At 44.2% G+C, this 12,223-nt stretch overlaps 1 protein-coding gene across 8 annotated transcripts in view; it reads right to left on the bottom strand.

Moving 5' to 3' along the window:
- ralgapa1 (Ral GTPase activating protein catalytic subunit alpha 1) overlaps positions 1-12,223 on the bottom strand; it is a 298,072-nt gene that overhangs the window by 54,000 nt on the left and 231,849 nt on the right. For all 8 annotated transcript variants that reach the window (XM_070879109.1, XM_070879113.1, XM_070879112.1 and 5 more), the window contains one exon: positions 5,208-5,335. In XM_070879109.1, coding sequence (XP_070735210.1) covers positions 5,208-5,335 — 128 coding nt within the window. The remainder of the gene's footprint in view (positions 1-5,207; positions 5,336-12,223) is intronic.

Genomic DNA, 12,223 nt, shown 5'->3' with positions numbered 1-12,223 from the left:
ATCATTAATGTACAATGTAAACAGCTGGGGCCCCAGCACAGAACCTTGCGGTACCCCACAAGTCACTGCCTGCCATTTTGAAAAGTACCCATTTATTCCTATTCTTTGTTTCCTGTCTGCCAACCACCGTTGTCCTGAAGCCAGTGTCCAAAAGCTCCATAGCTGACATATGGAGTAACTTTGCGCCTGGAGTGAACAAGAAACCCTCATGCTGCTAAGCTAACTGGAAATATTAGGAAACGCCTTGTATTCTCCTGGTCTCTGATAGAAACATAGAAATTAGGTGCAGGAGTAGGCCATCCGGCCCTTTGAGCCTGCATCACCATTCAAATAAGATCATGGCTGATCATTCAACCTCAGTACCGCTTTCCTGCTTTCTCTCCATACCTCTTGATCCCTTTAACCGTAAGGGCCATATCTAACTCCCTCTTGAATATATCTAACGAACTGGCCTCAACAACTTTCTGTGGTAGAGAATTCCACAGGTTAACAACTCTCTGATTGAAGAAGTTTCTCCTCATCTCAGTCCTAAATGGCTTACCCCTTATCCTTAGGCTGTGACCCCTGGTTCTGGACTTCCCCAGCATCGGGAACATTCTTCCTGCCTCCAAACTGTCCAATCCCATCAGAGTTTTATATGTTTCGATAAGATCCCCTCTCATTCTTCTAAACTCCAGTGAATACAAGCCCAGTCGATCCAGTCTCTCCTCATATGTCAGTCCTGCCATCCCAGGAATCAGTCTGGTGAACCCTCGCTGCACTCCCTCAATAGCAAGAACGGCCTTCCTCAGATTAGGAGGCCAAAACTGAACACAATATTCCAGGTGTGGCCTCACCAAGGCCCTGTACAACTGCAGTAAGACCTCCCTGCTCCTATACTCAAATCCTCTAGCTATGAAGGCCAACATGCCATTTGCCTTGTTCACCGCCTGCTGTACCTGCTTGCCAACTTTCAATGACAGATGTACCATGACACCCACGTCTCTTTGCACCTCCCCTTTTCCTAATCTGTCACCAGATAATATTCTGCCTTCCTGGTTTTGCCACCAAAGTGGATAACCTCACATTTATCCACATTATACTGCACCTGCCATGCATTTGCCCACTCACGTAACCTGTCCAAGTCACCCTGCAGCCTCTTAGCATCCTCCTCACAGCTCACACCGTCACCCAGCTTACTGTCATCTGCACACTTGGCGATATTACATTCAATTCCTTCATCTAAATCATTAATGTATATTGTAAATAGCTGGGGTCCCAGCACTGAACCTTGCGGCACCCCACTAGTCACTGCCTACCATTCTGAAAAGGACCCATTTATTCCGATTCTCTGCTTCCTGTCTGCCAACCAGTTCTCTATCCACGTCAATAATTACCCCCAATACCATGTGCTTTAATTTTGCACACTAATCTCTTGTGTGGGACCTTGTCAAAAGCCTTTTGAAAATCCAAATACACCACATCCACTGCTCTCCCTTGTCCACTCTACTAGTTACATCCTCAAAAAATTCTATATTTTTAAAGCATGATTTCCCTTTCATAAATCCATGCTGACTTGGACTGATCCTATCACTACTTTCCAAATGCACTGCTATTTCATCTTTAATAATTGATTCCAACATTTTCCCCACTACCGATGTCAGGCTAACTGGTCTATATTACGGCCTTGTAGACCATGAGCTTGGTGACAGTTTTGAGGGATTAATGATGAGATCCAACACCGCCTCCAGTACACCTGTGTAGCCGTCGGCCGCCTAAGGAAGAGTGTTTGAACATCAGTCCCTCAAAACTGTCACCAAGCTCATGGTCTACAAGGCAGTAGTAATACCCGCTCTCCTGTATGGCTCAGAGATGTGGACCATGTACAGTAGACACCTCAAGTCGCTGGAGAAACATCACCAGCGATGTCTCTGCAAGATCCTGCAAATCCCCTGGGAGGACAGATGCACAAACATTAGTGTCCTCGTCCAGGCCAACATCCCCAGCATTGAAGCACTGACCACACTTGATCAGCTCCGCTGGGCAGGCCACATAGTCTGCATGCCAGACACGAGACTTCCAAAGCAAGCGCTCTACTCGGAACTCGTGCACGGCAAACGAGCCAAAGGCGGGCAGAGGAAACGTTACTAGGACATCCTCAAAGCCTCCCTGCTAAAGTGCGACATTCCCCACTGACACCTGAGAGTCCTTGGCCATAGACCGCCCTAAGTGGAGGAAGTGCATTCAGGAGGGCGGTGAGCTCCTCGAGTATTGTCGCCGAGAGCATGCAGAAATCAAGCGCAGGCAGCGGAAGGAGCGTGCTGCAAACCAGGCTCCCTGCCCACCCTTTCCCTCAACGACTATCTGTCCGACCTGTGACAGAGACTGTGGTTCTTGTATTGGACTGTACAGCCACCTAAGAACTCATACTAAGAGTGGAGGCAAGTCTTCTTCAATTCCGAGGGACTGCCTATGATGATGATGATCAACTGGTCTATAATTCCCCGTTTTCTCTCTCCCTCCTTTTTTAAAAAGTGGTGTTACATTAGGTACCCTCCAGTCCGTAGGAACTGATCCAGAGTCAATAGAATGTTGGAAAATGATCACCAATGCACCCACTATTTCTAGGGCCACGTCCTTAAGTACTCTTGGATGCAGCCTATCAGGCCTTGGGGATTTATCGGCCTTCAATCCCATCAATTTCCCGAACACAATTTCCTGACTAATAAGGATTCCCTTCAGTTCCTCCTTCTTGCTAGACCTTCGGACCCCTAGTATTTCCGGATAACACTGTCAGATCACATATCTCAGGATACAAACTCAATCAGATTGATAAAGAGATAAAATTGGTAGAAATGAAAGTCAAATAACAGCAAAGAGAGAAATTACGGTTAACAGAAATTATTTTTCACTTAATATGTGTTTCAAAATAATAAAATGATTTGAAACTCAGATCTGAGGTTACACCTTAAGTTTGTTCAATGTCTATGATGTGAAGTTTATATATGAAATGATAATCATGATGTGTTCCATAGGTCCCAGCTGGTCAACTCTTGAAGAAAAAATTGTTAAAGGAACCTTGATATGGGAGAGAGTTATTGTTTTGAAGTCTTAACTACTTTGCAAGAGGAATTGGGGGTTTCTTCTCTGTAGTTTGTGGCCCTTATTTTAAAGTGATCACGAAGCCGATGCACTAAATATTAATAGAATATCAAAACATATAAAAGTCTCTTCTGACACAAAAAGCAGATCTTCCATCCATTACACCTGACTAGAAGGAAAACTAGTTTGAAGGTGGAGCATTTATCAGAAAAATCTACCCGAAGACGAGGACAGTTAGTGACCATAGTGGAAGAGGCTGTGTATGGTCAGAGAAAGCCCAACATGTTTTAAAGAAGGAGGATGGATGGATGGATGGACCTGGACGTGAAAAGTGCTTTACTTCAATAGATCCAAAGGTCCTCTGAACAGGGAAAAACTGGGATTAGACATCCCAGGAGTTAGTCCCTTTCGGTAATTAAATTGATTATAGTCCTTTGAGGTTAGTTTGCACCTGGCCACATGAGGCAAAAAAAATGCAAAAGTAGGAGGAATCAGAGACTGGTGTTATGGATGTCCATCACTGAGATGGACCCATGGACTCTTCAAAATTTCAAGTCAGGTGCTGGCATCAATCAGCAGCTGTGGGTCCAAGGTTAAATCAGTTGGTAAGGACTTAATTATTGGGCTGGATTTCGGGTCGTTCGCGACTGGGTTTTCACTGCGTTTTGACCCTCTGTGGCGAAAAACGGGGAGTCAGCCGTTTTTCACCCGGTCGTGATCCTCGGGCCGTTTTTTACGGCGGCGCTTGGGGAGAGCTGCGACAGGTGTGCAACAGTTCGCACTACGACACCGCTGCGAGTTTCAAGTCTCACCCGACCCGTATGCCGCGATGATCGCCAGGGAAAACACAGCGGTGCAGCCTTGCCAGCGGCGGTGAGTTGGAAAAACAGCAAGAGTTAAATTAAAGCTTTTATTTTTAAAATCTTTTTGCAGTGATTTGTGAGGTGAGGTGAGGTGAGGTGAGGTGAGGTGAGGTGAGGTAAGGGCCCCCCCCCCCCCCCAATGCCCCTCTTGGAGTGCTCCGGGCCCCGCACTAAAGTTGGCGAGGATCCCGTTTTTTGGGCCGTGAAAATAAATCAATGCCTCTCTTTGTGCTGTGCCCCTGGCACAGAGCCCAAATGACGAAAGTTAAGCAATTAATCGCCACGTTAATTGGGTGGTAAATTTCCCGCACTACCTTCGTTTTCGCCGTGAAATCGACAAAGCCAAAAATCCAACCCAATAGGTTTCAATAAAAATGATGTTAACTGATGTGTGAACTCCATATTGTAGGCTTTCTCTCAAGAACATTTCTCAGATAAGGAAAAAATTACCTTCTGCATGAGATGGGAGAAGAACACTGAAGTCATCAATCTGAAATATTAATTCTGTTTCTCTTTCCATAGATGCTGCCTGACCCAAGTATTTCTAGCATTTTCTGTTTATATTTTAGATTTCCAGCATCCACAGTATTTTGCTTTTGAAGAACACTGAAGACCTATTTCAGATCGAGGCTCTCTGTAATTGTGCTCATAGACCGTATTTTTTGTATTACACAATAGTTGCTATTGTTCAAACTGTGATGTTCAGATGCAGCACTGAATACATTGTGGACTGTAAAATGATGTTTGAAGCAAGGTTTAAAAAACACAGCAAAACAAAGCAATATTAAACATATAGTCAGAAAGACTTGGTAACCAAATGTAGCTTGATAGTTTTTCTGCATTGAAAAAAAACCTTAACAAATCTGTTCTATTTTATCTCAGCTTCTCCATTTAAGCGGTTTGATAGATTTTCAAGTTTGTCACATTACATCATGGTTGATTTGTTCCATATTTTTCCAACTGTTTTTTTCATATACTCAGAAGGCCCATTTATACATGTTAGAATAATGAACTAATTATCTTTCTTCCTTTTAAAATCATATTGTAAACTGGTTCTCAATGCAATGAATTGAAATTTCAGTTTTACCTTTGTCCCCTGAAAAATAAAAGACTTGAACATGTGGATTCTCCTACTCCGAGATACTAGCAGAGGCACTGAAAAGGAAGACATTTACATCTTTACATCCATCTTACTTAAGAGGGTTTCTAATGCTAGAAAAGAGGCATCTTGATGAAGGGAAAAAGTATTTTAAAGAAGGATACAAATTTTGATACAGTGGAATTAGTGATTTTAGTGCTCGACTTGCATTGATTGCTGTCGCTCGGACTAGACTTGGTAGAACTTTCCCATCCACGATTGCACCATCAAAGAGTGGGCCAAAAAATGGTACCTGTTTGAAAGAAGCTAATTACTTGGTTCAGTTTTACAAATTGAATGATCTTGTATTACCAAAATAAGTTACAAGAGATTTCTGATAGCCAAGTCTACTTTAAAAGAAACTAGATTTATTTTGCATCCATTGCAAGAAATACAATTAAACAGTAATTGATAAAAGCTATTTAATTTATATCTAATTTTTTTTGTTGGCTAATTGAATGAAGATGTATGGAGAATGCTAATTACTTAAATCACCCTCATCCATTGGAAATTTTCAACCTTCACATACAGAGATGACACTGTTAAGATTAAATTGGGAAGAGTGGTTGAGGGAAGGGGAAATTACCTGGAATACGATCCCTTTAAGAAAATCACACCATGGTAAGATGATCTCCACTGTTATATTAAATACTTAACTCTGGGTTGTGTTCTTGCCCAGAGAAGAGAGCATTGATACCCAGGTAACAAGAGCACTGGAACATACAATAAAGTAGAACAGCTCCAAGCCACACTAGATCAGAGAGCAAATGAAGCAAGTTCTCTATGTGGAGACCTTTTCATAGAATAGAATGGTTACAGCACAGAAGGAGGCCAGTCAATCCGTCGAGCCCATGCCAGCTCTCTGCAAGAGCACTTCAGCTAGTCTAACTCCCCCATAGAATCATAGAATAAAGAATGAAGTTTCAAAGAATGAAGACGATCATACCTAATATTTTTCTTATCTGTTCAAATTCCACAAGCAAATGGAAAATATGCCAAAGAAATACAAAATGGTGGTAGGATTAAGAAATATATTCTTCAGGTCTACTTGGAACACAGGAGTGTCAAAGCACTGAGCTGTGAAATTAAAACAATATTTAGTAAAAGCATGCATACTGCTTCAGGTCGCTGTCGTGCAGATGACCTTTAGAGGAACCACATTGGTCCAAGAAGTGGCTGTCATATAAGTAATTAGCTTTGATTTCTCTAATGGGTCAAGTGCTGCCAAAGAACATCACAGAGGGACACAATAAGTTACTAACATTGCTAAATTCCTTTTGGCAACAGGCTTATGTCTAAAATCAGAGACCCAAAAGAAATGAATTGCATAGATTAGCAAATATCTTTTGTCCCAGGTGTATATTAGATGTCATACGTTTTGCACATCATTTAAATGATAATTCCAATCAAGTGGAAGCAACATTGGACAGCAGATAAAACATTGGCAAGGTGATGCTCGCAGAAAGTAAAACATACACAATCTTCGAATCAATCTCATGCCATATGCTTCCTTTCTCCCTAATTGCAGGCTGGAAAGGTAAGGTGGGTTTACCAACATTGTGCAGCTCACTAACTCTCTGTGCAGATAAAGACTAATAAAGTAAACCCTTTAAATGGATTTGCAAGCAAAGTTGAAGCCCGTGGAATAAAAAGGACAGTGGTAGTATGGATATGAAACTGTCTAAGTGAAAGGAAACAAAGTAGTGGTGAACGGTTGTTTTTCAGGCTGGAGGAAGGTACACAGTGGTGTTACCCAGGGGTCGGTAAAGATGTTATGATGAACCTTTATAAAACACTGGTTCGGCCTCAACTGGAGTATTGTGTCCAATTCTGGGCACCACACTTTAAGAAGAATGTGAAAACCTTAGAGAGGGTCCAGAAAAGATTTACACGAATGGTTCCAGGAATGAGGGACATCAGTCATGTGGACAGACTGGAGAAGCTGGGGTTGTTCTCCTTATAGCAGAGAAGGTTGAGAGGATGTTTAATAGAGGTGTTCAAAATCATGAGGAATCTAGACAGAGTAGATAGAGAGAAACTGTTCCCATTGGTGGAAGGGTCGAGAACCAGAGGACACAGATTTAAGGTGATTGACAGAAGAACAAAAGGCGACATGAGAATAAACATTTTTATGCAGCGAGTGATTAGAATCTGGAATGCACTGTTGAGAGGATGGTGGAGACAGATTCAATCGTGGCTTTCAAAAGGGAATTGATTCAGTACCTGAAAGAAAACAGATTCCAGGGCTTTAGGGAAAGGGCGTAGTGGTGGGGACTAGCTGAAGTGCTCTTGCCGAGAACCAGCACTAGCTCGATGAGCCGAATGACCTTCTTCTGTGCTGTAACCACTCTATCATTTTCAGTAACTTAAAAACTCGTAAAAATCTGCAAATCGATTGGTTGTGATAACAGTGGACAAAAGGCTTAGCATTATAAATTTTCAAGGAGCATATTTTCCTGAAAGCTCGCAATATGCTTTAATAGCCAAAGTCCCAGATTCCTCCATCACCATCCCCGAGTACGTCCTGTCCCACCGGTAGGACAGACCCAGAGGTGGCGGCACAGTGGTATACAGTCGGGAGGGAGTAGCCCCAGGAGTCCTCAACATCGACTGCAGAGCCCATGAAGTCTCATTGTTTTAGGCCAAGCTGGGACAAGGAAGCCTCCATCTGATTCCCACCTACTGCCCTCCCTTAGCTGATGAATCAGTACTCAACATTGAACAGCACTTGGAAAAAGCACCAAGAGTAGCAATGTACTCTGTGGGGGACTTCAATGTCCATCACCAAGAGTGGCTCGGTAGCACCACTCCTGTCCGAGTCCTGAAGGACATACCTGCCAGACAGGGCCTGTGGCAGCTGGTGAAAGAACCAACACAAGGGAAAAACCTACTTGACCTCGTCCTCACCAATCTACCTGTTGCAGATGCATCTGTCCATAACAGCATTGGTAGCAGTGACTACCACAGTCAGTCATTGTGAAGACAAAATCCCATCTTCACACTGAGGACACCCTCAATCATCTTGTGTGGCACTACCACTACACTAAATGGGACAGATTCAGAACAGATCGAACAGCTCAAACCTGGGCATCCATGAGGTGTTGTGGGCCATCAGCAGCAGAATTGTATTCCACCATGATCTGTAACCTCATGGCTTGGCATAACCCTCACTCTATAATTACCATCAAGCTAGGGGACCAACCAACCCTGGTTCAATAAGGAGTGTAAAACAGCATGCCAGGAGCAGTACCAGGTGTACCTGAAAATGAGGTGCCAACCAGGGGAAGCTGCAACACAGGACTACATGTATGCTAAAAAGCAAAGCAGCATGCTATAGACAGGGCTAAGGGATCCCACAATCAACGGATCAGATCAAAGCTCTGCAGTCTGCCACATCCAATTGTGAATGGCGGTGGATCATTAAACAACTAACGGGAGGAGAAGGCCCCTTGAATATCCTCACCCTCAAGGATGGTGGGGCTCAATACATGAGTGCAAAAGACAAAGACAAGGATGAAGCGGTTGCAACCATCTTCAGCCGTAAGTACCGAGTGGATGACCCATATCAGCCTTCTCCTGAGGTCCCCACCATCTCAGTAGCCAGTCTTCAGCCAATTCCATTCATTCCATGTGATATCAAGAAACGGTTGAGCGCAATGGATATAGCAAAGGCTGTGGGTCCCAACAATATACGGCTGGCTGTGCTGAAGACTTACGCTCCAGAACTAGCCGTGTCTCTAGCCAAGCTGTTCCAGTACAGCTACAGTACTGGCATCTATCTGACAATGTGGAAAACTGCCCAAGTATATCCTGTCCACAAAAATCTGGATAAGTCCAATCCGGCCAATTACCACCGCATTACTATACTCTCAATCATCCGCAAAGTAATGGAAGGTGTCGTTGACAGTGCTATAAAGCGGTAACTTACTCATCATCAACCTGCTCGTTGTTGATCAGTTTGGGTTCTGCCAGGACCACTCGGCTCCAGACCTCATTACAGCCTTCGTCCAAACGTGGAAAAAATAGCTGAATTCCAGAAGTGAGAGTGGCTGCCCTTGACATCAAGGCAGCATTTGACCGAGTGTGGCACCAAGGAGCCCTAATAAAACTGAAGTCAATGGGAATCAGGAGGAAAACTCTCCACTGTCATACCTAACACAAATGAAGATGGTTGTGGTTGTTGGAGGTCAATCATCACAGTCCCAGGCCATCGCTGCAGGAGTTCCTCAGGTCAGTGTCATAGGCCTAACCATCTTCAGCTACTTCATCAATGACCTTCTCTCCATCACAAAGTCAGAAGTGGGGATGTTCGTTGATGATTGCACACTGTTCAGTGCCATTCGCAACTCCTCAGATAATGAAGCAGTCCATGCCTGCATGCAGCAAGACCTGGACGACATTAGGATTGGGCTGATAAGTGGCACAGAAGTGCCAGGCAATGACTATTTCTAACAAGTGAATGTCTAACCACCGCCCCATGACATTCTACGGCATTACCATCGCTGAATCCCCCATCATCCTGGGAGTCACCATTGCCCAGAAACTTCACTCGACCAGCCACATAAATACTGTGGCTACAAGAGCAGGCCAGAGGCTGGGTATTCTGCAGTGAGTGTCTCACCTCCTGACGCTCCAAAACCTTTCCACCATCTACAAGGCACAAGTCAGGAACGTCATGGAATACTCTCCACGTGCAGCTCCCACATTCAAGAAGCTCGGCAGCATCCAGGACAAAGCAGTCTGCCTGATTGACACCCCAACCACCATCTTAAACATTCACTCCCTCGACCACCGGTGCACCGTGGCTGCAGTGTGTACCATCTACAAGAAGCACTGCCGCAACTCGCTAAGGCTTTTTCGGCAGCACCTCCCAAACCCGCGAACTCCACCACCTAGAAGGACAAGGGCAGCAGATGAATGGGAACACCATCACCTGCAAGTTCCCCTCCAAGTTACACACCATCCCGACTTGGAAGTATATTGCTGTTCCTTCATCGTTCCTGGGTCAAAATCCTGGCACTCCCTCCATAACAGCATGGTGGGAGTACGTTCACTCCACAGACTGCAGCGGTTCAAGATGTGGACTCACCACCATCACCATCTCAAGGGCAATTAGGGATGGGAAATAAATGTGGTCTTTCCAGCGACGCCTACATCACATGAACAAATAAAAAAAACCTGTTGCATCCCCAACTACTTTCAGAGGCAAGTTAACCACTCAGAAGCTTGGAGGGTCATTGTGAAAATTAAATATGACTAACAGAAATATCCACCAGGTAGTTTATTGTGACCTTAATTCATTTGTCATTTTTGCACTTAAAACATGATGCAATGCTGGCATTATAGCCATCAATAAGAAACATCGAGGGAGTGCCTGCCCAGGGTTCACTAGGTGCGTGGTACAAAAGGAAACGTTACCAGCATGAATGGAAAATTGGTTAACGGACAGGAATGGAATAATTAGGGTACATGGTGCTGCTTGGATTGTGGAAGGATTGGAAGTGGTGTACTCCAGGGACAGTGCTGGGTCTACATTTATTCTCTTTGCACAATCTTGGAATTTGTTGTTTGCAGAAAGTACACAGCATTTAAGAGTTCTTGAGCAAGCCACTCAGGTGCAGTTCCTTGACAGACAACTTGCTCTTCCTCTTGCAAGAATGTTGATATGTGACTTGAGCCTTGATTAGCTTCAGATGGTTCTGGAGGATGCGTCAGTTGAGACATTCATGTCATCTGACAGGAAACAATGCCATTTCTCACTGGACCTGTAGTAAAACCTGTAATTTTTACTGTATATATAAAAAAGGACTAAAGTGCACTACCCCACCTTCTCGATGACTGTAAGCCGGTGCAGAACATAACTTGACTGGTGCATTTTTGTGACAATGATCTTGTACCGAACAGTTCCCTGCCCATGCTTGAATTTCTATCTGGCCCGAGACTGGCCTGGCTCATGAAGTTGGTTATGTACCAGGAAGAATTGAATTGCAACCATTTTGTAGTCAGAATAGTCTTCCAGTAAATTAGTCAGTTACCTTGAGCCCTTATCCAAGGCACAATTCAGACGATTCCATGACTTAGATGGTAGAAAGCAATGTCGACAAATATCATTAAGGCTCACCTTTCAGTTGAGTCTGTGGCAATGGATGCTATTTTTATAGCTAGAAGAGACACACCTTGACCAGGGTTGGGCTCAGTTATGCCGATTGCTTTGAACATGTAATCACGATGGCAGAGAAATGGTACAAGAACCTTAAAGATTGAGAAACTCAATTTTTGTAATCTCTTCCATAACCTTGGGAACTGTAAAGGAAGCTATGAACTGATTATTACTAATCAGAAAATTGATTCCAAGCTTCTTCTCGAGACCAAGAACTATTTGCTCACAAAAGGAGAAAAGCAACTAGATGTGCAACTCTGAATGAGATGACCACAACTCTCAAACCAACATATTGGGATTATTTTGGCCAAAGGGTGAAAACAGGTACTAAATGAATGCAGCACTAATAATACTAGCCTGTTTGAAGGTCTGGATTTAGCACACTTGCACCCACTTCCAGTGAAGATGTGGTGTGCGCTGGCAGGATGGCTCAGGGGTTTGGGGAGGGGGCGCACAGTTTCTTGCACACAACACTTGAGGTCCTGGCGGAGGAGAGATGTCTTGTGCCCACAAGGGAAGGGGGGGGGGGGGGGAGGAAAAAAGGACACCACCTTTCCCTCCTGTCTTCTTCTGCAGCAACTGATGCCCCTCTGCCTAGCCTCATGTCCTCCTCCCATTCCCCATCCACACCAAGGGGGACCCCTAGCAAGATGCCCATGACCAAGCATTCCCTTTCTCCTGATGACTCCTATAAGGTGGGCAGCACAGCAGTTACTCTTTTTAGATGAAGTCCTCAGAGAATTTGAAGAAATGTTGCTCGAGTGTTGATGAAGTTTTGAAAAAGTTTCCCAGAAAGTCTCCCGATGTGTTTCAGTGGTCCTCATCACAGCTCTAACAGCAAGTGAACGTGAAATGATGAGTGTTCCTTTAAGTAGTGCTTGAAATCAACATAAACGCTGTGTTTACTCCAAAACAGCTGGTCGGTGTTAGGAGAGGGTGTTAAGACAAGCGCTAGCCATCAAAATGCCGTGTAGCCTTTTT

The sequence above is a fragment of the Pristiophorus japonicus genome, chromosome 4, assembly GCF_044704955.1.
Source record: "Pristiophorus japonicus isolate sPriJap1 chromosome 4, sPriJap1.hap1, whole genome shotgun sequence".
Taxonomy (NCBI): Eukaryota; Metazoa; Chordata; class Chondrichthyes; family Pristiophoridae; genus Pristiophorus; species Pristiophorus japonicus.
The sequence above is the reverse complement of the archived record's forward strand: the minus strand, read 5'-3'. Positions and strand labels throughout refer to the sequence as shown.